The sequence below is a fragment of the Dermacentor silvarum genome, unplaced genomic scaffold, assembly GCF_013339745.2.
Source record: "Dermacentor silvarum isolate Dsil-2018 unplaced genomic scaffold, BIME_Dsil_1.4 Seq456, whole genome shotgun sequence".
Taxonomy (NCBI): Eukaryota; Metazoa; Arthropoda; class Arachnida; order Ixodida; family Ixodidae; genus Dermacentor; species Dermacentor silvarum.
This window is the reverse complement of record NW_023606262.1, coordinates 1,578-26,989: the sequence shown is the minus strand read 5'-3', so window position 1 is coordinate 26,989 and position 25,412 is coordinate 1,578. Positions and strand designations below refer to the sequence as shown.

General features: G+C 44.5%; 1 protein-coding gene across 1 annotated transcript in view; it reads left to right on the top strand.

The window, feature by feature from the left end:
* Positions 1 to 24,261, top strand: part of LOC125941844 (homeobox protein lin-39-like) — a gene marked incomplete at its 3' end in the record, with an annotated part of 31,754 nt that extends 7,493 nt beyond the window's left edge. Inside the window, exons 3-4 of the mRNA XM_049659700.1 lie at positions 20,382 to 20,499; positions 24,101 to 24,261. Of these exons, the coding sequence (XP_049515657.1) occupies positions 20,382 to 20,499; positions 24,101 to 24,261 (279 nt within the window). The remainder of the gene's footprint in view (positions 1 to 20,381; positions 20,500 to 24,100) is intronic.
* Between the last annotated feature and the right edge of the window lie 1,151 nt (positions 24,262 to 25,412).

Here is a 25,412-nt window from a genome sequence, read left to right as displayed (position 1 = left end):
CAATTCTACATGGCTGCGGGGCACACACACACACAGCTCTGCTTCTCCACAGGCTAAAAGCAGAAAAAAATGGGGGAGAACGCCAGACATGTGCTGCCATCTGCCAGGCGGCTGGCGAAGTGGACGTTGCTCACGCCGATGGCATAAACTACTATTCAGTTATCCACGCAGTGCTGAAGTACCCCGCAGCTGCCTCGCCTGCGTGCGCTCTTGAAAAGGGAAGTTTACAGAGGAAATGACAAATAATAATTGCACAAGTATCTGGTGCAGAGCGAAATTTTCACGCTACGGTTCGCGAAAACCTCAGAACATATGCACCCCTATACAAGTCACTACCTAGAGAGAAGGAGCGATTCCTCCGAGCTCTACAGGTTAATCATTCCCCCACCCAACCAGAAATGACCTCATAGCCCCTACACAATCTGCTTGTGCACAGAGCCCGGGTCCCATAGGCACTAAGTAGGGGGTTGTAGAGAGGCACCACTCAATCCTCCGAACCCTTGCCACACCAACGAGCTTTGGGAGAGAGCCTTAGCCAGCTACGGCCTTAGCCAGCTCTGACCTCGATGATCAGCAATGGCTGTTTGCGAGGGCCCAGTATGTGGCCCTTGCTCAAGGCATTCTGGAATGAGGACGCCTCTCCAAAGCTGCACTTACATAATAAGGATGTTTATTCTCTCTCTCTCGCGAAAACCTGACCGGCACTTCCACGGCCGCCTACTCTTCTTCGTCGCTTGACGCGGAAGGCTCGTAACCGTAAGCGGTAATATTTCTTGCAAGTTGGAATGGTCCTCGTCTTCAGACGTGTACTCATAGCTGGTAGAGGCACCAGAACCCGAAGCCATGCTCGCAATGGCGACGTCGCCGTGCTTCGAATGACCGCGGCCGGCCGGCTGGCTATCCGACAAGGGTGTCGTGATGTCACGCCTTCCTACTTCCGCGGGTCGGGCGGCGAGGCGCGCGCTCACAATAAAAAAAGCCAAAAATAAAGCCATCGGTGCAAAAATAAGCTAAGTGACTACTTCTTTTCGGTGTAATCACACACTGAGGATTCATTTTCAGCATTTTCGTAAAATTTTCACATTTTGTGTCCGTATCCCTTTAAAATGTGCACTTAACTCTTGTGTAAAAATCACGGGATTAACAATATTAGCTATTGTGTAAAGAAGGCCATTCCAATATTTAATAGCCTGGGGCAGGGCGGATGAATTAAATGCGTCAGTTTTGCCAAAGAGGCGTTGAAAGCTATGTTTTTTTATGAAGTGTATTTAAGGAGAGGTGGATGCCTATATGTGGCGCCGGCTACTCTTCTCTTGCATGATAGTTGTACTCGGAATGTTGTCAAAAATCATAAACTGGACTAATAACCACATGTATGAACATTCACGTACTAATTAAGTCTTAACTGCAATATAAATAAATGTTCGCGCAACAGAAGAGTTCATATAACATAAACACTCACAAAACTGAAGTCTTCACACACAACACATAAGTTCAGAAAGCATAAATGTTCCCTAAACCAAGTTCACAAAGAAGATGTTGGGCAGTTGTGGATTAGGTCCCTCTTGAATGCCGCGCTCTAAACACAACGGTGTTGTGCGCAGACATATATGTTATATGAACATGTAATTTATTTATTTTATTTCACAATACTGCCGTCCATGACAGGCCAAAGCAGGAGAACAATGAATCAAGAATCAAGAGTGCCTGTTAATAATAACAATGCCAGCAATAACTAATATCTGACTTAGTAGACTTGTGATATTTTTGATTCCTCCAAAAATTGTACTAAGACGCGCGCAGCGGTTTTGTAGTTTTTCTGTCGGCCGGGGACCCAAAATTTTTCTTATGGATAGTAATCGTCTATCCAAGCCATGTAGTGTTTCTGAAAGATTCTTACGGGGAGCATCATATTTTTTACAGTGTAGATGACGCACTTCTATGTCTTCTTCAGCCTCTTTACATGAGCATGTAGCACTATTACTTTTTCTTATCCTATAGAGGAAGCTTTTAGTATAGGCAGCGCCTAGCCGAAACCTATGTACTGTTGTTTCAACCGATCGCTTAATTTTAAACGGAATATTGAAGTCTATTCCAGGGGCAATATTATATAATTGATAGTTCTGCGCATCATTTATGAACCAAGTTTCATTGGACAATTTAGCGCACAGTTTGTTCAATAAACAACGCGCATCACTCGCTGCTAGAGGATAGTTGACACTTGACAAGAACTTTATTGAAAGGTCGGTTGCTAGAGGAACTAGTGATAATTCATTCTTTTGATGAGCTGCACGTGCCATGTGATCAGCCGTTACATTTCCTGTGATTTCACAGTCACTTGGAATTCACTGGAAAGTTATGTCGTGTTGTAGATCTTTCGCTATGGCGAATGTCTTCTGTATATCATATGACAATGTGGTGTTTGTTTTTCTTAAGCTGATTTCATTTAAGCTCTGCGATAAGGCTTGCGAATCGCTGAGAACTACCCAGCGAAGAGGTCCTGAATGCTGACATATGTAACGTAAGCTATGTTCATTATGCAGACGTCTCTCTCTCTCTCCTCCCCATCTTTCATTCCCCCTCATCCCGCTCCCATGTGTAGGGTAGCAAACCGGTTGTGCTGAACTGGCTAACCTCCCTGCCTTTCCTTCTCCACTCTTTCCTTCCTTCCTTCCTTGATGAACGGAATGGACGAGTTAAGGTTAAAGAAACCGAATGTTCACTGTGAACTATTTTGTGCAATATACAAAGTAGCGAAATAGTTCGACGTTTTTCTGAAAAGCGGGTGTGTTAGTGCTATCTTGATGCTTGTTACGCTAGAATATATCCTATAATCTCTGACAGTGAAACGAGCGGCATGGTACTGAATAGCTTCGAGGTCATTGATAAGTTTGGTAAAGTGAGCAAATGGACGCAGCATATTCAAGTTGAGCTCGGACAAATGTTTGATATGCTAGCTTGCGAGTAGTTTGAGGAGCATCGTAAAGATTACGCTTCAGATAGCCGAGTATACGTGATGCTTTTGCTGTAATTGTGGTGATATGAGTTGACCATGAAAAGGTTGGTGTAAGATGGACGCCTAGATACTTATACGAGGATGTGCTTTAAAGAGAACGGTTGTTAAGCGTGTAGTTAAATGAACAATTCATACGTTTACGGCGAAAGGTAATCAACTTGCATTTTTCTGTATTTAAAGTCATTTGCCATGAGGAACACCAATGGCCGGGAGATTCGATCAAGGTCTTGTTGAAGAGTGATGGGGTTATGATGCGCATGAATTTGTCGGTATACGGCGCGGTCGTCCGCATACAACCGAATTGTCGATTAAATACTGGAAGGAAAGTCATTTATGAAAATGAGAAATAAAAGTGGACCCAGCACGCTACCCTGAGGTACAGCGGACGTAACATTACAGGTATCAGATTAGTAGTTGTCAATGACTGTGAACTGTTTACGGAATGACGAGAAGTTACGAAGCCATAAGACGGTAAGGGACTCGAGGTTAAGGCAAGACAGTTTGGCGAACAGACGACCGTGAGCAGCACTGTCAAAGGCCTTCCAAAAATCTATGAATGCAGAGTCAGTTTGGTAATTATCATCCATGCTTATTTATTCCTCACAGGCCCCGAAGAGCATTGGGTGAGGGGGGCATATCAATAGAAATACAGTGCAAAATAGTGAACCACAGTAACGGTACAAGAGACGCGGTACAAGACGAATACAGAAAATAAACACAAAGTTGATACCTGAAGGTCATTAGTAAACTCAAGTGATTGTGTTTCACACGAAAAACCTTTTCTAAATCCGTGCTGCTTAGGAAAGAAGAAAGCGTTTTTTTCTAAGTGTTGTGCAATGTTAGATACAATTATGGGATCAAGAAGCTTACCAGGGACACTAGTTAAGAGATACAGGACGGTAGTTGTTAAGAGAACTTTTGTTATGGAATATAAATTCAGTCATTACTTTACCCAGCTTCCAATCATATGGTACTTCGCCTGACGATAATGATTGCTGAAAAAATGGCAAAAGATAGCACTAGAAGGAATGACAGTGTGCTTCAAAACCTTAGAGTTGATACCATCTACACGAGCGGACGTAGATAGCTCAAGACCGCTAATTAATCTGGAAGTACCGTCAGGGGATATGGTGATTGGCTCTATAAACAGGTAATCTACCTCTGTCGGTGAAGGTATGTTGGAATGATCCTCCTGGGTAAACATAGCGGAAAAGTGATTGTTAAAAAGGTTTGCGCAGTCCTCTCGACTGACGGCATCGCCGGCAATGGAGAGGACATATGGACACTCCAGGCTCATTTCCGTCATCGTCGGCGTCTCCACGATGCTCCGCAGAAAGTCCAAGTGCGATAACACCCTGGTCAAGCGTCATTTGCTGTTTGCGCGAGTAAAAGCTTGCGAGGGTGAGCCGAGGATGGCGGCTTGTTCTCGCGCTCCCAAGGTGGGGAAGGTGCGCGCCGTCTTCCACCACTCGTAAACACCGCTGGGTGGTGTTCTGTACTGCGTACGCGGCTGCATGTGGCGCGACTGAGGGCGGCCGCGCGGTCCCTCTCTTGCAAGCGATCTGCGATGAGTCCGTAGAAACGTAGAAATAGCTCCATTTGTGGCAAATACTGGAGCACGTATAGGAGGGACGAGTAAAATATAAACACACGTACTCCATCATTTATCTTTTCCAAGGGACCATTTCTCCCCGCCCAACCACTGTTACAGGGTAATTGTTCGTAGCAAGACACGCCTACATGTGTTCGAAATTTCCCGAATGTTGTCGCGGATTCTATAGCGAAATAATTTTATGTAATCGGAATTGCGGTCCCAATTCATACTTTCCTCAAAATCCGTGCTTGCATCACAATGAACTGACTGTGCTACCACGCATTATGCTGATCTCATTTTGTTTTGCTGACGTGTTACGTTCTAATACTGTAATTAGGTAATTATGTTTTCAGCAGTGTCACAGTTGACTTAATATATAGTTATTATAACACTGCATTGGTATTCTGTTTTTCAATATTCGTTCTACCACATTTTCATCGTACGCATGTATGTGCCCTCTCTGGTATTATCTCTGGCGAGATCAGCAGCATTGTTATATACTGACAATCGTAATCATATTCAATAATTAAATTGCGCGCGCAAAGCGCAAAGGGGCGTACATTCCCGAAAAGACGCGACAACCAGCGATTACGCGGGAATGCACAATGACTCACATATAAATAGCTGGTGGACCTACAAAAAGAAAAGAAGTGAAGGAATCCCAGTTATATTCCTACCGTCAGAAGAAGGACACACGTTTTGGCAAGTGAATCCAAATAGTGTTTCCTCAGAAATTGTGTCGGCGGCAAAGGAAAAAGTGCAGTCGTTCCGAGTAAACGGAGACGGCAGTTTCTGAGTGTCTGTTGCCTCAGTGGCATCGGCGAAAAAACTGCTTTTACTACAGGAAGTAGCAGGACTACAAGTTAAGCCCTACATACCGGCTTCGTACACTCGAAATGTCGGGAAGATTCATCACGTGCCACTTCAATACACTGAAGGACAACTGCTCGAGCTTTTGAAAGATTTTGGAGTAATATCAGTCCGCCGCCAAGCAAGATACTATCGTTTGGAGGATGGTACAGTTAAATCCCGCTCTTTATACAGTGCAATCCTTCACTTCAGAGATGACAAGCCTATGCCTCAGAGAATCCACTTGGGGTTCACCAGCCACCCGGTGGAACAGTACCTTGGTCCTGCGTTGAGGTGTTATAATTGTCAGAGGTTTGGACACCTGGCAAAAAACTGTCGCGGATCACGCCGATGTAAAATCTGCTCCGGGAACCATGAGCACACTGAATGCAAGTCTGTACGACAGCCTAAATGTGCAAATTGTATGGGTAACCATACGGCTTCCTTCTCAGGATGTCCACACAATAAGGCCGCATCCATGCTACGCAAACATGAACTAATTCATGGGAAACAACCACGACACAAGGAGCCTCTTCCGAATCTTGATGCAGTAAGCCCAGCGAAAAGTCATCAGTTTACAGCAACTGAACAGAAATCAAAACAACCATCGTATGCGTCGGCACTAAAGCAACCAGCTGGGCAAGAGTCCCAGAGACAGCGGAGTCATCATTTCGCTACCACCACTGAAGACATCACAACAATATCAGCGACCTAAGCTTGGACAACCTCAGCGACCCTCTCAGAGCACTCCTCAGCGAACCTCTCAGAACACCCCTCAGCGATCACCGCAAACGGCGGCCGGAAGATCGACATTCCAGGATAACACCGCGTCACTCAGTGTTGGACAGATGATTCTACCTATCCTGTTTGCTGCAATTCGAGCAATTGTCACAGCTCTACCTCAGGCGAACAAGCTTCCAGAGGTAAAGGCACTGTTGTCTATGGAGCCATTAATGAATCAACTATCCAAATCAGTGCTACCGGATGGCAATTATGAATAGTCGTTACGAAAATGTCGTAATATTTCAGTGGAATGCTAATAGCCTTCGATCCAAATCTGCTGATTTTCGCAAGTTAGTTGCACAATACAGCTTCCCTGTATTGTGCATACAAGAGGCTGGTGTACGTGATGATTTTCGTATTTCTAATTACATAACATATAAATCATCTCGTCCATCGGGAAACAGTAGAACAATGCTCTGCGTTCGAAAAGATTTGCCCTCTCACCTTATTCAATCAAGCAGTTCGGATTTTCCTGAATACGTTGCCTGCAAAGTATATCTCGCAAAAAAAATGTATAACAATCGTAAGCATAAACCTGCAAGCATCGAGACGTATTACGACTGATGATTTTATTAACATTTTTAGCGTCACAAGATCAAATATTTTCATATGTGGTGACTTTAACGCACACAACGTAACATGGGGGAGTAACCACTGTGATGCACGTGGGAATATTGTTCAATGCGCCGCGGAAATATGCAATCTGTCAGTATTGAATGATGGATCTGTGACAGTTATGCGTGGATATCGCTATGCCAGTTGTATAGACGTAACACTATGCTCTAATGATCTTGTTACCGATACTGGGTGGACAACAGACGCAGAAACACGTGGAAGTGATCACTTCCCAATTCTTATTTCACATCCACGGTTAAAAAGCACTGCGAAACGAAGATACGTGGATATAACAAATTGGCAGCTTTTTCGTCAACACTTATCCAGTCGAGTAGATTGTGAAACTGACGTATAGGCACTCACATCAGTTATACAAGAAACAATGAAATTGTGTACGAAACAAGTGCCCATTCCTGATGAATACACATCAGTTGATGGAGAATATGAACACTTGAGAGCTATAAGAAGAAGAGCAGAAAGAGCTTACCGCCGCAGTGGAAATATAGAAGCGTATAGAAATTCGCAGCAAGTCCACTCAGTCATGCGAAGATGACTACAAAAATTAGGAAAAAAAAGATGGCGTGAATATTGCAATACGTTGTCTCCCCTGACGCCAGTTCCTCGAATATGGATGACAATTCGTGTATTAAGTGGCCCTGTTGTTCAAACAACCACTTCGTGCTCTCTCAATAGCCAGGGATGCTTCAGAATTAGAGATTGCTGAAGAATTCTGCATGATTATAACTAGAACAAGCATTTCTATTACTTTTCCTGAGTTTCAAAATTCAGTTAAAATGGCAAAAAAATTGCGTGTTTTCAGTCACAGCATGTGCAATTAGACTATGAATTCTGTATGATTAAGCTAAAATGTGCACTTGCGTCTTGTAAGACAAAGACTGCTGCAGGTCCAGATTCCATTACATACAGTATGTTGCAAAACATGGGGCCTAATGGTCGATTGGCACCTTTGGAGTTACTGAATGACTTGTGGAAAAAGGAGTATGTCCCTGACTCTTGGAAAACAGCACGTGTGATACCTATATTGAAGCCTGGTAAAACTCCTCTATCTCTTGAGTCTTTTCGTCCTGTGAGCCTGACGAGCTGTCTGTGCAAGGTCACGGAGAAAATGATTGACACTAGGCCGCAATGGTGGTGTGAGCAAACAGAAGTACTTCCAGATCACATGACAGGATTTCGAAGGCGGCGATGCACCATGGATGCAATTTTGGATATCGTCACCTATGTTGAACATGAACGAGCTAAGGGAAATGTCACAGTAGCGGTTTTTTTAGACATTAAGCGAGCCTTCGACACAGTCAGTCATGTTCATATACTGTGTGGTCTGCTAGAACTGGGAGTCTCTGGAAGGACGCTACGGTGGATATCCAACTTCTTGAATGGCAGATCAATATTTATTCAAACAAGCGAAGGAAAAAGTTCCTCTCATAATCTTATTCAAGGACCCCCACAAGGCAGTGTCTTAAGCCCGTTTCTCTTTAATAGTGTAATGGCGGATTTACCACGGTGACTTCCACCTGCACTACACTATTCTATATATGTGGATGATGTTTGTATTTGGGCCTCTGGTTCATGCGCTAGCCTTGTTCAATCAACTTTGCAGGAAGGCCTAAACATTGTGGACAAATTCTTAAAAGAAAGAGGAATGGAGCTGTCTTACAGTAAGACGGCTGTGCTACCATTTACCAGAGGATGCCTAAAAGACTTTCAGCTGTGCCTTAAGGGGCAACGTTTAGACATAGTGAAACAACACAAATTTATGGGGTTATACTAGACAGACAACTTTCTTGGAATGCTCACATTAAAGCACTCGAAGAACAAATAAACTCAGCAATAAATGTTCTTCGCCGCGTAGCAGGCACGACATGGGGAGGGTCTGTTTCTTCTCTACTGAAAGTGCATAATGCACTTATAAAGCAAAAAATAGCTTATTGTTCACCTGTTCTGCATGGAATCTCCCGTTCATCTGAAGAGTGACTTCAACGGTTAATAGCTAGGAGCCTTAGAGTATGCTTAGGTGTTCCCCGAGCAACCTCAAGTTCCTTAGTAATTGCAGAGGCACGTCATCCTCCATTCCCAATTATGAGGACGGTTGAAACCTGTCGACACTACTTTCGCGTTTCAGTGCAGCTCAAAAGGCACCCACTAGCAATTACACTTATTGAGAGAGACAGGGCGAACATCAATACTGTGATTCAGGTGCAAAAAAATCTACTACCACACAACGAATTTTGGATCTCAGATATTTCCTACCCTCCATGGCGATTTGTCGCCGCAAAAATTGAACTTTCGGTTGACGGAATTATTCGCAAACGAGACATGTTTATGCTAGCAGCCCAACAACTGGCGCTGTACCAGATATATATTCACTACCCTGGATATATTCAAGCGTATACAGACGGTTCTTGTCAACCAAATTCTTCTACAGCTGCCTTTGTCATTCCAGAATGGAACCGAATACAGACGTTTAAACTTTCTCACACGACATCATCAACTACAGCAGAGCTTTTTGCTATATTGTCTGTGTTAGGATACATAAACGCAACGCAAAAAGGGAACCAATGGGTCATCCTTTGTGACTCACAAGCAGCTTTGTCGTCACTTCGTGCTGGCATCAGCAATTCCCAAAACATGGCGTTAGTTCATGTACAGCATCTTCTGTTACAATGTCCGCGACACGATACACACAGACAACGTTTAGCACGTTATTTAGAGACATTAGAGCGCAGGCCCTTCAGCCTCAGGAAGATATTAGGTCCTTGGCCAACGTATTCGTTGCAAAGTCGAGCGTTAATGGCCCTCCAAAGATTTCTAGAAGCGAGAAATATTCTCGGAAACTATTGAAAAGAGTGTTTGTGATAAACTCACTCTATGGTCAATTCGACAGCTGGGTTCATGTAGCTTCCTTTAAATCGAATCCATGCTATCTTATGTGCCGTGATTTTAGTATAATTACGTGACCGGACTTTGTGTTTACTTTAGTGCAGCTATATGACTGAACTTAGTGTGCCCTTTTTCTGAGTGGACTTTCAGTTTTAGTGTGACATTAGTGTACTTATGTGACTGGATTTTGTGTTTAACTTTATGCGCCTTCGTGACTGAACTTTGTGTTGCTGTGTTTCTGAGTTGACTTTCAGTATTAGTGTGGTATTAGTGCACTTATGTGACTGGACTTTGTGTTATTGTGATTTGGAGTTGACATTTAATTTTAAGGTGTGTAGGTTAATTCTCTCTTTCTTTTTTTCGTACCTCTATGTGAAAAGGAGTAGCCGGCGCCAATTAAAGGCGCCAAAATCTCCTAAAAACCATATAATAAAAAAATAGCTGGTGGACTCGATCTGTACACGTCCCCGTGCATCAGAATTTCGACGATCGGTGTCTGTGCTTGCCGCTTCATCGTAGTGCCTAGGGTGCCACTTGTATTTCGGCACACTAGTACTCTGAGTATAAACATACAATCATGATTAATAGTTTGGCTATGTGCCCCCTTTCACTTTCCCTACTTTGTTCTTCATCGTCACCGCAATGACAGCATGCATTTAAGTATTTTCAGGTGTGATCAGGCTGGCCTCGCGAAACGGGCCCAGTAGCTTGAGACTAGTTACGGCACCAGCACTCTCGCACTTAGAAATGTCTACGGTCTGGAAAGTAACACGATAAAAACAAGAGGAGCCACAGGGAAACGCGCCATGCGACGGAGCAACTCCGGCACCTGCAGACCCGTCTCGGGTTACACGCCGCTTCCGAGCAGAGAAGAACGGAAGTGGAGGGAAGTCGGGGTAACTGCGAGGGGTGGACGCTGTGTGTGGACCCAAGGAGCGAATACCGCTCCTTGGGTTACGTTAAACGTCTTAGCAAGCAAAGATTAAAAGGGGAATCTGTCTGAAAGAAAAAAAAAGAAAAAAAAAGTACTGTACTTATCAGCAGATGAGACCAGGAGGTGATAATTCCTTTGGAAGTCACTCGCTGAAATAAATAAAACACCAAAGGCACCTTCATAAAACGTATCCTCAAACACCGTTTTTCGGAAAAAACTCGCAAGGAAAGCATTCCGGAAGAAATCTTTGAAAAGGTCCTATAATGAATGGCTATACACTCTAAAAAAAAAAGGAGTGACCCTTGCTCCTTTAAAGGAGGAACGGCGATGTCCCCTATGTTCGTCTTTAAATGGAGGAACTTTCCTCCCTCATGGCTGGGAGCAACTGTTACTCCCTTTCCAAAACCAACATGGCCGACTCCAGGCAAGTGAAGCCAGCAACACGACTATAGGCTTAACAACTAGGATTGAAGCTACTAGGGGCACCAATACAAGGCTTCGAGATTCGCACGCACTGAGCAATGGTCTCGGAGGCTACATGCAATAAAAGATTTTAAAAAATTGTATGTACAAAAAGATTTTTCCCACACGCGAAACATGTGTGAACGTATTATTATAATATTATGACACACATTTCTTATATAACATTCTATTAATTCGCAGACATTATAATATAACACTTAATTAATTAATAACACTTAATTAATTGAGCTTACACTGGTCATTCACCTAGAGCAGTATTCGAATGTACACATACGCATTCAATTCATAGAGCACTTGACAATCAACAACACACGCACATAGTCACACTGTCCGGTTTATATAATACACATGGTCATATTAACAAGCATACATGGACATTTTTTACACACACGTAATCAATCAGATTCATTGACACAACAATTCATAGAGCACTGACAGAACCAACTCGCACACATTCGCATATAACGACACGGTTCACCTTTTTTTTTTTTTTTTTTTTACATGCCTTGTGTACCTGCGTACGATCTTATATAGTCACGAAATGCGACCCCCCAATTGTGCCGGAATGCAAATCAGTTTTCTGCCAAGTTAAACAATTGCTGGTAAGACAAAGCTAAACGTATTAGCTGGTATTACAGGTGCAGGCAATGCACACAGACCTTTTAATATAAAGATGCAGAATTTTGAACGGTTTAATTACAGGGTTTTAATGTAGTCCCGTGGCTACGGCGTTGCGACGCTAGCCACCCTACCGCTGGGCTCGAGGACGTGACGGCCGCTTTTAGGCAGGAAGTAAAAACGCTCGTACAGTGCATTGAATGCACGTTTATAGACCTCGAAAATACATTACAGAACTAACCGTTTTGTCTCGCAACATAGTTGGGCGCAACACGGCTAGTTAATCATGTATCACCGAGGCCACCACAGCCTCACTAGTGTGCAGGTGGCGCCGTTGTCATTCCTCCGTCTACAACGTGCTTGTTGGATGTGCGAGCGTTTGATCGTGTGTTTTTGTGTTTGCGGTAATGAAATGTGACGTAGTTAGCTTCAATAATAGTGCGAGAAGATAGCATGTGTCTTGCTGCAAACTCGCCGTATGCGTGGCGCGCCAGGCAAATGTGGACCAACGATTTTCGTGCCGGGTAGTGCGTTGCCTTTGTGTCATGGTTGCGGAAAGTTGGGTGCATGGCGCAAAGAAAGCATGCGAATTATTAGCGTGCCTGAGCTCGTCCACTACGCAGCGGCATGTATGCTGCGACAGCGTCTCCTTTATTTTTAGAAAAATAGAGGAGGCGCTGGCTGGGACTAACATCGTCGATGCAGCACCGGCAACTTGGAGAGCGCTTTTAGACCGCGTCGTACCGTTTGAAAGGTAAGTAATCGTGCTTGCTAACTACACGCGTATTGTGCGTGCTCCCCATGTGTGCACAGAATGCGTGAACGTAGGAAATGGTACTCCCACGACAACAGTAATACCTGTGCTGATGCTTGCTGAGCGCCGGTTGGCAGAATTTAGTTATGCGAGTTTATTGCCTCAATGCGAAATTGAAAATCTTGATAAGCGTCTTCTTCCGATGAGAAATATTACGTTCGGAAATAATCATGATCATCATGTGCACCTGTGCTTTTCTGCTGAAGTTGCATAATAGCGACCCATGTGCTTCACCGATTCTTACTGCAATCCCGTTTCCTCGCTTATAAATGCTTCGACGTCGTAAATAATCTGCTTATGAGGTTTTCGGTTTACGAGCAGTTTATGAGAAAAAAATCACAGCTTGCTACTAGTACAGCTTACTTTTTAAGACAAGGTTTGTTGACATAACTTATACGCAACTAAACATGACAGGAAAGTTGCTTATGAAAGAAAAAAGAAATGAATTGTTGTGTAAACAAAATTGGCAATTGAGTCATTTATGGTTGGCTCTGGCGTCTGTATTTATTTTCAGAAGTCATGCAGGTTATAGAAGCAATTAAGTCGCGTCTTTTGATGTGCTGAACTTCCACTTCGATGATGTACATATAAAGGTCCAGTGCTTGTTCCAGTTAGCCATGTATTCTAAAAGGAATAAAAAATTGAATTGTGAAAATGTCATTCTCAAATGCAGTAACGCATGACACTGAAAAAAGTGGACAAAGTTTTTTTCAAACCGAATATGATGTAGCATGGTGCATGAAAAACAAATCAGATCACTTGGCCTTTGTTTTGAACCACGTAAACAACATATAGTTAAATAGCTGTAGAATAATATGTTACAATTTGCATACAAACTTGACAAGAGACTACAGTTGCTTTCAAATTCCGCCCCCACCGCAATCGGCCACAGGAACCAGAGTCGAAGCCGCGACCATAAGGAAATAAAGCACCATAGCCACTGCGGCTATAAATTTCAGTGGCGATCGATTTCGGGATACTATCGGTCACTTTCTGCACCGCTTTCATTACACGTACGCGTTTCCACATATTTATTTTTTGTTAACGCAACTTAATAGGCACTTTCGCACTAATAATAATCGCACGACAGCCGCATGTACCGCGAGAATAAAGAAAAGAAATATCCTTAAGCATTATCCCCTACATGAGCAAGAAGATCTAGATTACCAATACATTTTAAGGTCTTGCTTGCATCTCGGTGCAGTAAATACTGTCTAACAGGACTGCGTCTAAAATGTATATAGCCTATTGCTGAGAGCAATTCGTATGCGCATACCAATGATCGAGAATAAAATAACTTGCCTGTTTTGCGATCAACCTTCCTCCACCGACGTTCATGATATCGCATGCGCATCGTTGCGCGATGAAGTATCCACGCAGCACATTGAAGGCACTCAAACACAGTCAGTGGGTGAAGTGATCGCCTATGGTGCTCGTAGAGATGGAACCGATCGGTCGCAGCCGATGAAATCGCAATGCGCTACACGGGATCACGGCGCAACTCATTTTCAGGTCCCGGGGTGCTCGCGCTAAGGGAGGAAAGTTCCTCCATTTACGATTGCCGCAAGAGGGCGCAGCGCGTGAACCTTGCTCGAAGGAGGAACTCGCTGGCCTGAAGGAGGAACAGAGCCCGTTGCTCCCTTCTCACTCCCTTTTTTTTTAGAGTGTATCAGTGCAATGTTTTTATTTTCCCAGTTCCCCTCAACTCATCGGTACTTCGATGGAGTGGCATCGATATGTCAAGGCGCTTCACGTAACGCCATTCCTTACGTTGGTTAGAAAATGCCGGAAAAGGTGGATTTCGACAGCCGCCGGAGAGATTGTAAGTTAATGGCTAGCTGCATGCAGCGAATCAGTACGTCTCTTACCCTCAACATCGCCCATTCAGATCGCGAAAATTTGCCTGCTCTATTCGAAATGTTGCAGTGGCCTTTTGAGAGCGCTACACCATACGTCAGACAGACCCTTCTAGTTAAAGTTAGGATTAATACACTCTAAAAAAAGTTTCCAAACATTGGGAACTTGCTTTGTCCGCGAACAAGTGGGCTCATCTATCGCTCATCATGAGCAGCATCTTGGGGTCATATAAATGGAATGAAAATGAGAAATCGTTTTTCTCTGTAACCACTGCAGTGAATGTTATTAGGTTTCTTGCATTAAAAATAAAGTTACAATCTAGGGTCTGTTCTAAGCAGATTTTCAATTTATATCTTCAGTGTTTGAATAAAAATTGATGAAAAGTCTAAAATTTAGACAAACTAAACTATCAAGTTTACAAAGGTCTACCTGAGCAGTGAGAAATGATATCAAAATTCTGAAAAGTACGTTTATTATCATTTGTAAAGCGGACAAGAGAGAAAGAATGCTTAGAAAGGCAAGGAGGTTAACCAGAGGTAGTTCCGGTTGGCTACCCTGCACGGAGGGAAGGAGTAGGGGGACAAAAAGAGAAAGAGAGTGGAAGGGGGGACAGAAAGAAAGAGAGACGAGCACAAACAAACCACGCGCACTCTATAGCGGTAGGGGCGGCCTTTTTAAAGTGTATTGTGAAGGTCCGCAGACTGCAGGAACCTTAGTAGCGCGAGTAAGCCCTTGAGCGCGGATGTTCCGTCGGAGCACTTACCTAAAGCTTTTAGTTCCGTTAGCGGACGATTGTCCACTTAGTCCAGCACTCTGCACAACACTTGCGTTTCGACCTGATAGCTCGCGCAGACACAGATAATGTTTTCGAGCGTCTCATCGCTAAAGCAGACAAAATGGTCAAAGCGGTGAGGCAAGCTAAATGCACGTATGCGGGGACAAAATGGGTATATTATACGCCTCTGTGACATATATCACAAATTGTGCATAGTACTTTTTCTATACTCTTCTAAACACTATAACAAATTCGCGTAAGCTTACAGTAGTATACCACATTTTACCGCTTTAGATGCTCTAACAGATGCAGTTTACAGGACTGCAATGTCTGTTTTTGGTGCAGAGTTACGCATTTGCAAACTTCGTGGTGCTATTTCTTATTTCTAAGATAAAAATATTTAGCAGTGCTTCTTAAAAATTCAGGTCAGCAATAAAAATTCTGCTGGGGACAATCATTAGAATTTGAATTTCAAATGCAACAAATTCTATTAAATAACGTCCAGGGGTGGCCTCAGAAAAGCATTTCTGCGTTTTACATGCATTTGATTATACGACATCAGAATTGGGCCCGAACTAAAGCTTCCTTTTAGCTTATCTACCTATCTAGCCGCCTATGTCTTGGTGCTCCCATGGTCGTATCGTTAACTTGTAGTTGCCAAAATTGGCGTACTATGACAAGAATGTATCACGAACATAGATGATAGGTCATGATATGAGTATCATGACGTGTGTCATGTAGGTCATGAAACAGCTGCCTACGTCTTGGTGCTCTCATGGTCATTTCGTCCACTTGGTAGGTACCAAAATTGACATAGCATGACAACATGACGAATGACGTCTATGACGAACAGCAACATGACAACATGACGTCTATGACGAACATAAATGATAGGTCTTGACATGAATTTCATGATATGCGTGTCATGTAGGTCATAAAACAGCTGCCTAAAATGACAATGACCCAGCAAGTAAACATTAACACTCAAAAACCACTGAAATGAGTTCGGACGTGGGTACTTAGTGAATGAAACCGTAAAGGATAATGGTAGACGTCATAGTCATGAGCAAGACTCAGCAAAAATTACAATGACTCAGCGAAAAAAGATTAACACTCAGAAACCACTGAAATTGGTTCTGACGTGGGTACTAAGTGAAGGAAACACTAAAGGATGGTGGTAGAGGTCATAGTCATGAGCATGATTCATCAAAATGACAATGACTGAGCAAAAAAAAAAGATTAACACTCAAAAACCACTGAAATGGGTTCGGACATGGGTCCTAAGTGAAGGAAACACTGAAGGATGGTGGTAGATGCCATAGTCATGACCATGACTCAGTAAAAATGACAAGGACTCAGCGAAAAAAGAGTAACACTCAAAAAGCAACGGAAGGGGTTCGGATGTGGTACTAAGTAAAGTCAGAAGGTCAATGGTTAAAGTCATAGTCATGAGCATATCTATAGGATTTCTCCTTAAGCTCTCCTAGGCGTCGCTAAAGGGAATTCTGAGGACTCATGACCTGAATGTCATGACATGCGTGTCATGTAGGTCATGAAAAAGCCGCCTATGTTGTGGTGCTCTCATGGTCGTTTCGTTAACAAGGTAGGCTCCCCGCACACTGCTTCGCATAACATCGATTCCCACAGGGGGGGGGGGGGGGGGGGGGATCTGCCGGCTTTTTAATTTGAATACCTGTGTAATTTAGGCATTAGCAGCTAAATGAGCGAAGGAAGTGTACCGCAGCAGTGGTGCCTCCTAAATTACACCGTCATCTTGAAATTTTGCAAGTCTGCCCTCCTGAATTCATTGGTTCTGTGTACGCCAATTCAATAATAACGATTTTGAATATTTCCTACTTCGCTCAAAATTTCACTGACCGCAACATTTTGCTTACGACTCGAATGCAAGGGTGTTCGAATCGCAAAAGTTTCGATTCAAGTCCGAATATGTGCGATAAATGTCCACGTAGAATATCGAACGAAGTACGCCAAACATTTCCAGTTCTGCACTAGCGCCCCCTCGCCCCCCCCCCCCCATCCCTTAAAAAACGCTAAATATTACGACAGCGCAGGTGGTAATATAAAGGTTGCATGCAACCCGTTTGGTTATAAATGCCTGAATTTTTGCGATATTTATATTAGGACATATAGCAGCGTTCGTAATTAGATGTTAGGATAACTGGGAAGTTGGCAACTGAGAAACAACTGAAACGTGATTAAAAATAGCGCACCACGATAATGGCAGTGGTGAAATAAACCTCACCACATGCAGGTGTGTCGGGTCCGTCGAAGGAAGTGTGTGATAGTCAGCACAGCTTATCGATTTCAAGGAATCAGGACATACTGAGATTGAAAAAATAATAAATTGCTTTGCCTAAATCAAGACAACTATTTCTTAGGCTTCTTACGGGAGGGCATACATTTCTTTAAATGTCTGCAACCTTCTGTACAGAAGGAAATACTGCTAACGCGTAGCAGCCGCAGCTTCGTTGCTGCAGAAGCACTGCAAAGAGTTTCTACTTGCATGGGTGTTTCTCCCTGTAGATTGCAACAACATTTATCTGTTATAATATTTGATAACACTAAATATTTGAGAAATTCTAATAGTTAATTCTTAGCTCTAGCATCAATCGAACATCAAAGGCCAGTCGATTCGTATTTAGAACTTCGAATTATTCGCACACCCCTACTTTTATTCCTTGCTGATCGATCTTTGTCTAATAACCACGTAATTAAACCGTAAATGCTCCGACCTGAGAAAACTGAATGATAACAACGTTAATCATCAATAGCGCTGGCGCCACTTCAAAGCAAGCGCCAAAAATTATAGCTACCTGAGCGTTGCACGTGCGTTCACGAACTAGTGATGTTGAGGAGCGCGCTTGTTTAAGTGACAGTTGCAGAATTCATCTACTAGCCACGAACATGCTATTGCATGTCATCGCCGTCGGAATCGCGGTCGTCGTCATCGTTATGTCTAGCTGACGGATTTGCGCAACTCGAAATCTCTGCCATAATGGATGTAGCGAACAGATTTCCGCTGGAACCCTACATAGCAGCGGATCGGAAACTGACAGCGATTCAAGTAGTCGTCAAGTGGTTCATGAATACGCGTGCGCTTGGAGTCGCAAAAGTGAGGGTGGCCATTCGGTGTTCGATAATTCTGACCTCTAATGCAACGAAGTTGATCCAGTTGGGGCCCCATGTGGGGAAGCAGGTAAAATGATACGGCTGGGACCATCCGTTTGCGCCGATGGATACTGCTACACCAAGTACAGATTCCCCGTCATGATGGCGTGTGCAGACGGTTCAGACGCATGTTACGACTGCGCGTTTCATCCGTCGTGCGACGCGTTCCCACCGGCGTGTTGGATACGACGTTATTATTCGCATGCCCGTCCGGCTTGCTGGATTTGGTTGGTAACAACTTTATTGATAGTCCTGCAGAACTTTCGCCGATGGGGCCTTAGGCCTCCTACGCGGGGACGTCGAGGTCTTGCCTCGCCGCCACCTCGCGGGCCTGCTGGAGGGCCCAGAGTTGATTGCCGGGGCAGGGGCTGTGCAAGGCAGCGGCCCACAGCGGCGAAGGGTTCCGGAGGGAGACGACGATATTATTCGCACGCCCGTCCCACAAGCGACGGGCGTGTGAGCGAGGGAGTGGCACGTAGCTTCGCCCAGATCCAGCGTCACTGTATGTATGCATGCTCGTCAGGAAGGACAAAACAAACATCCTTGCACGAAGCACTTTCGTTTTACGCGAGCATTCTGAATGATCGCACGCCACGGCGAAGGACAAGCACTTCACAACGGCGCGCCGTCCATTGACGGCTCCGATGATAGTCGCCGATCGAGCCAGTAAGCATATAAGCCAGCTTTCTGTAAGCCAGTAAGGCAGCAAGCAGGCTCACTGGCCACTGCATCCGACGGCACCTGCTAACTGTCCGCAGCTCGTCCATTAGAAGGCTTATTTTTAAGAACGAGATTAACGTTTGTATAATTATGTCGTGTTTAATAAATGCAGCTTGTCTTCTAGGTGCAATGAGTGGGAAGAGCAAACGTGTAAGCTAGGCGAGCCTCCTTGCTGAGATGGTCGGTGTGTGCGAATTGACGAATTGACGAGTTGCCTTCCGCATCGCAGCTTTCAATCACGTGTGTGTTTCAGTACCACGTGCTGCTTTGCCGAACAGGCGGTCTTTCAAGATTACTTCATTTTACTAGTCTCTGTTTCGCGTCGGAAACAAACTGTAGCCATTTTTTTGCCTTGACGGTAGACGCAAAGGTATCGGCCTTGGTGATCGCACCGAGTATCAAGCGGCCACCACCGGCTCTGTTGCAGGCGCTGCCTGACGCAATCCGTGTGAGCTGTTCCTTCTGACACCCAGTCCAGCGCACCCTCTTGCCGGAACTTGTTCGAAGTATGGTGGGGCTGTTGGTGCAAGTTGGACGTCGTGTCGTACCATCTCTGTCTTTAGACGCGAGTGGACGACCAGCCCGGCAGAGAAGCGAAGAAGCAATGCCCATCCAAACGTAGGCTTCCGGATCTATGACATCGACAATACTCGCGGAGCCGCCAGAACGTCACATGTGCACAGAGCCCGCGGCGCCATTAAATGCATCATACACCGATGATGTTGCGAGGTGGGACAGTTTGTGATCAGTGGCTCACACTGACTTTGAAATCATATCAAGAAAAAGTTGGCAATCACTTCTCCATCAACAGGTCAAGAGTACCTATGAACCCAAGGAAATTGATCAAACAACACAAACATCTCGATTTTGAAATTTGGTGTCCATGATCTTCTAAGGCAAAAATGAAGTACCACCTTCATGACCGTGAGCATTCCCCTTTATCACTATAACTTTGGTATCTGTGATATTGCGGGTCCTTGCGTAAACCGTCTTATTTTAGTACGCCGGCCCTCACCACCTCATGACTGGACGTAAAATTCTGCAGTGTTATGATGCCCTGAGAATTTAATTCCGTGATTAACCTGTACATCGGGGCCAACGCGGGGGGTGAAGAGAGTGGAAATAAACTGAGGGCAACGTCTGTGGGCGCCACATGGTGTCACAGTGTCTGGTCATACCCGTCATTTCCTTGCATCAGAAGTTGCTTGTAGCGGTACTTGTTTCTGTGCGCAGGACTGGAGACGTGAGGTTCCCGGGTTCCTCTTTCTGGAGTGCTCTGGATGCAGCAGGGACAGCGCTGGTGGAGCGGCATTTACTCATTCTACGCCCAGCGCCCATGATGATACAGCAAGTGAGCGCCGCAATTCCATAAAACGAGAGTGTCCTGTTCCGTGTGACAACTCTGTTCCCTGACAACAAAAGAAACGGCTAACTATCAGTGCCTTAAGGTTGACTATGGTCTTGACACTTGCCTCGTTGTTCTGCGAACGTCATGCAGCCAAACGGCCTGTTATTTTGTGCTTCAGTGCCAGTCTTCAAGCTTTCCCTGTAGTGTTTAGGGCTATTGTTGAAAGACATCCTTTTTTGGGTTATTGAAATGAGGATTATCTACAGAAGGAAGCGTGCAGACATCATAAATGGGATTACGCTTCTATTTAATACAATTAGCTGCAATAATTTGTCCTATTAGCTCCTTTCCCTTCCTGTGCTATATTCGACATGCTTCTGCATGTTCACTATAGCGGAAGAATGCCTGGATATAATTTTATGTTTCATGAAACTTCCTTCGCCTTGCGGACTTTCGGTGAACTCGCTTGTCATGTTCGCTGTCCCTAGGTTTTGAGTTGTCGATTGTTTTGTCCTCGCACTGCCACCTAGTAGACTCATGGTTGGCGTAGACAGTAAAGTGATCGGCCCGGAAACGAGGTGCCGAGTTCGCTTTCCGGACAAGGACGCATTTCCATTTAACTGTGACGATTTCTTGCTCAGAAACTTGTGTGGGACACCATTGTATAGCTTCATGCTAGTATTGGGTGGCTTCCTTTTCCGCATGTAAAATAGCATTGACGCATAACGTACCAGCAGCGAGCGAATCTCGGTTCCATGTAATACATCACAAAATGAAATCTGTGTGTATAATGTCCACTCATTGAATTCTCTAAGGTACAAAGAATTCGTATGCATAGTGCGCAATATTCAACGGTCTCTTTCAATTTTTTATATTGGGCTATCTCTGATCTTTGTGTTCATTCTTGGCCAATCTTCCAGAATGGGTACATGCGGCTGTCACGCAACGGATATAGAGTGCCCCGGCGTATTTAGATATGCACGTACAATACGTATAGTACACACACCTCCTCAACCCCATCCTTCCTTCGACAAGCATCATTAATCGCGTCTGACCTCGTGAAGTCGCTGCTTTGACATCTCCCTGTGCATCCAACTCATTTGGTGTTAGCATGCAGGCGAATAAATAAGTGAGAGGCCCATGCAAAATGGTACCGCTGAAAAACGACACACACAACTTAAATCGTCGAGGTAAGAACGGAAAGTACGGTAATATTTTGAGTGTTGGTGGCGCCTGTAATGGACGTGTTTATTAGTGAGCTGTAGCTGAGCGTCACTCACATTCCACTCCGCTAACTTTTTGCGTACTCAGGCAATTCAAAGAAATGCGACCAGTTTTGCTTTTTCGAAAACGCGCCTCCCAGCGGCTCGAGTGACGCGCATTCGGCTTGGCTGCAAATCGACATACAAGCGAAATGGACTCCCTGCCATGGTGTGCTCTATAGACTTGGCAGCGAAGTGGGGGCACAGTTCCACCTTTACACGCCGTGGAAAATGGATCGCGCCCTTAGAGCGCATCCAGAATTTGAATTCTAGTTGCTTCACAATTGCACGAAACTGTGCGGCTCCATGGGCTGCATGGCGTGTGTACCACAATGGCGGCATGTCAAGACCATAAACGAAGAGAGGTGGTACTATCGCAGCACCCTAGTGGACAAACACGACACAACGCCTCCGCCGATCACAGAATTTACTTCTTCGGAGTCCACATACGCTTTCCGCTAAAGCACGTGCGTCTGAAAGAGATGCAATATAGTTGCCGTATGAAAGAGATAACTTGCCGATTCGTTGCGTCATTCCATAGAGAACAAAGACGACCACCGGCACATCTGTAAGGGTAGTTCAAATGGACATGCGTATACGCCGACTCCTTATATCTTGTATTAAGCTATTCGGCAAGACTGTCATGGTTAGGAAAGTCCAGGATGGTTCCCGAAGAAAGCATCAAGCGCACATCTCCTACACTGGACGTCCGATGCTCTACCATTCGGATATGGCGGTAGCCGTTCCCAATTCCACTTGCATTTGTCGAAGTGTACCAGAACTAGCATTGGAAGTGTTATCCAGCGGCATCCAACGGCATAGCAGCGGATGTGGGCATCTTTTCAATCAAAAGCGACAGACGGTACGTGATATCAGGCGTACATAACAAGCTATTAAACCGCACCATGGTACATACCTGCATCGGGGCATCAAGGCTGCCACAGTGGAGCCCTGGTTATGCAATGAGGGGGAAAAATAGCGGCAACCAACGGGCGAGATTTTTTTTACAGTTGAAACAGCATAAATTCAACCAGCCATGATGCCAGGGTTACCACGGGTAGATTACCTGTTGTCTTCTGTAATAGAAATACCGAAAAAAACGCAGATCCACCGCTTTGCTCGAGGAGAAGCTTTATTTCAGCTGTTAAATAAATTCTATACAGCTAAATATGATGTGTGCAAGTGTAAAAAAATAAGTAAATTAAATTATGGGGTTTTACGTGCCAAAACCACGATTTGATCACGAGGCATGCCGTAAAGGGGGACCCCGGAATAAGTTTGGCCATCAGGGGTTCTTTAAGTCTAAGTACATGGGTGTTCTCGCATTTCTCCCCCATCGAAATGTGGCCGCCGTGGCCGGGATTTGATCCCGCGACCACGTGTTTAGCAGCCCACACCATAGCCACTAAGCAACCACGGCAGGTGTGCAAGTGTGTTTGTTTTCATCGAGTTCAAAGTGTAGTCTCATGCGATGTTTATTTCAGGCATCGCACAGGCTACAGCAGGTCACAATACAGCGTTTATGTTTATGCACTAGACCGTTCACCGGCTATGCCAGAATAGTAACACCAAATTATGTGAACGCATAGCGTAAATACCGATGCAGCGACCTCATGAGGACAAACACGACGATTGATGCTTGTCGAAAGAAGAATTATGGTGATAGGTGCACGCAGAGAGAAGTACAACACACATTTAAATATATTATTTATTCCATACCCCTTGTGTCACAGAGGTCCAAACTCAGTGTGCAGGACTTGCCATGAATGGACACTACACAAGGGCCTGAGAAAGAGTTAGCCCGTTGAAATTTAAGAAATTTAAGAAGCCGCTGAATACCATCGCTATTTCATTAGGAAGTGTGTGTATGGATTAGTAATTCTTATAAATCGACATCCTGCGTACAAATCTTGTGCCGTGATAGAGCTTATAGTGTAGTTTTATGCCGGGATCATACAGCTGCACTCACTGGCATTTCCTTATCGTTTTACAATAGGTGTTTATAGGCCGCTTTGTCGAAGACAATATTTCGCTTGCGTACATGAGGCGAAGACTGATGGCCCACGTCACACTCCGGTAACGTAGGCAGATAATGCTCTGGTTTAGAATCTAGCCTACTGACTCTCTTCATGCCACACCACAATTTTCTGAAAATAATCAGTAAGATAAGTCGATTCTTGAAAGAGTTCGAAGTGAGAGAATTGACATGGAATGACTCGAGGCGTGATGCACAGCGTACCAAAAGATACCGATGCCAGCAAAGCACGTGTCCATAAGGAATGAGCCATGCTTTGGATGACAATGGCGGCATGCTTGAGTAAGATGAGCGTCACACCTCGCAGCCCATCGTCCAGCGGAGCCCCGAGGGGAGCCGCGCAAGGAACGCACCGCCTTCAGCCGCAGCCAAGTGGAGACACTCGAGGCGGAGTTCTCGCAACGGAACTACCTGACCCGGCTTCGGCGCTACGAGATCGCCCTGGCTCTGGACCTCACCGAACGGCAGGTGCGTCTGCGTAGGCGTTCGCCCATGAAACATGTATACTGTTATGGCGATACATGTTTATCTATGGAAGATGGGATCCGCGCCATCTTGTCTTCTGTTTTGCCAACGTCTTCAAGTGTAATTTTGTTTACAGTATACATGCTGCCCTGCTTGCTATGGCTATCGCTATAGGTTAGTCAAAAGTTATTTTGAACCATGATCATTCTTATATTTCTTTCTTCTTCTGATGGTTACACTAAGTGATTTTCAAAAAAGAGCCCAAAATAAAGTATGCCACAAAGCTTAAAAAAACATTAGAAAATATACACAATTTCAACTGTAATCATTAGGAATTGCTGGTGTATTCAGCTGAGCATGCATGGAATTTGTGGCTGCAAAGTTTAATCTTCTGTAGAGTCATTTCGCTCTTCTTGGGCGCCATGCACGAAGGAAAATTATTTTTGTTTTTGCAGTTAGTGATAGCCAGTACTAATAATTTTTCTTGTGAGGGGGTGAGGGGAAAAACGGAAAGCCTAAGGTTTGATTTGTCTTCAGATGAAGCGCCAGCCATGCACATGCGGGGAAGAAAATTCATATGACAAGAAGAAAATACAATAAAACTGAAAAAAATGTGCCCTAATCGCACTTACGCTGTAATGTCTTTCTTAATTCGGATTCATTACATCCAACTGATGATGATAAAACGGAAGGAAATGACCAGCAGTGCAGCAACCTAACGGAATTTCCATGGTAGTAAATTAGGAACCGCTCAACAGCAGTTGTGTGTGCAGAAATGGAAACGACAAAAAAGAAACCTCGCTAATGTGATGATAGACTGATGATGATCTGATTTTGCTAAAAAAGAATGGGTTGATCCCTCTTATATAGGAATCGGTATAGAACACGAAAGTGAAACGTGTCTTCACAGAAGTAGTGTAATGTTTATTGCACATTGATATATAATGTCTATTGGTGTTTTGTGGCTAAAGCGCCCTTAGGCGTTGATGCACCCACGCTGACGCCTGTGGCACGTCTCCTCCATCACGACTACCAACGTCGATGACCATGAGCAACGTCGTGCATATGGAAGCTGCACTACGCTGCACACGCTAGCACAACGCGAAAGACGAAGCACGTAACTGACACACTAATACAACGCGCAAGACAAAGCG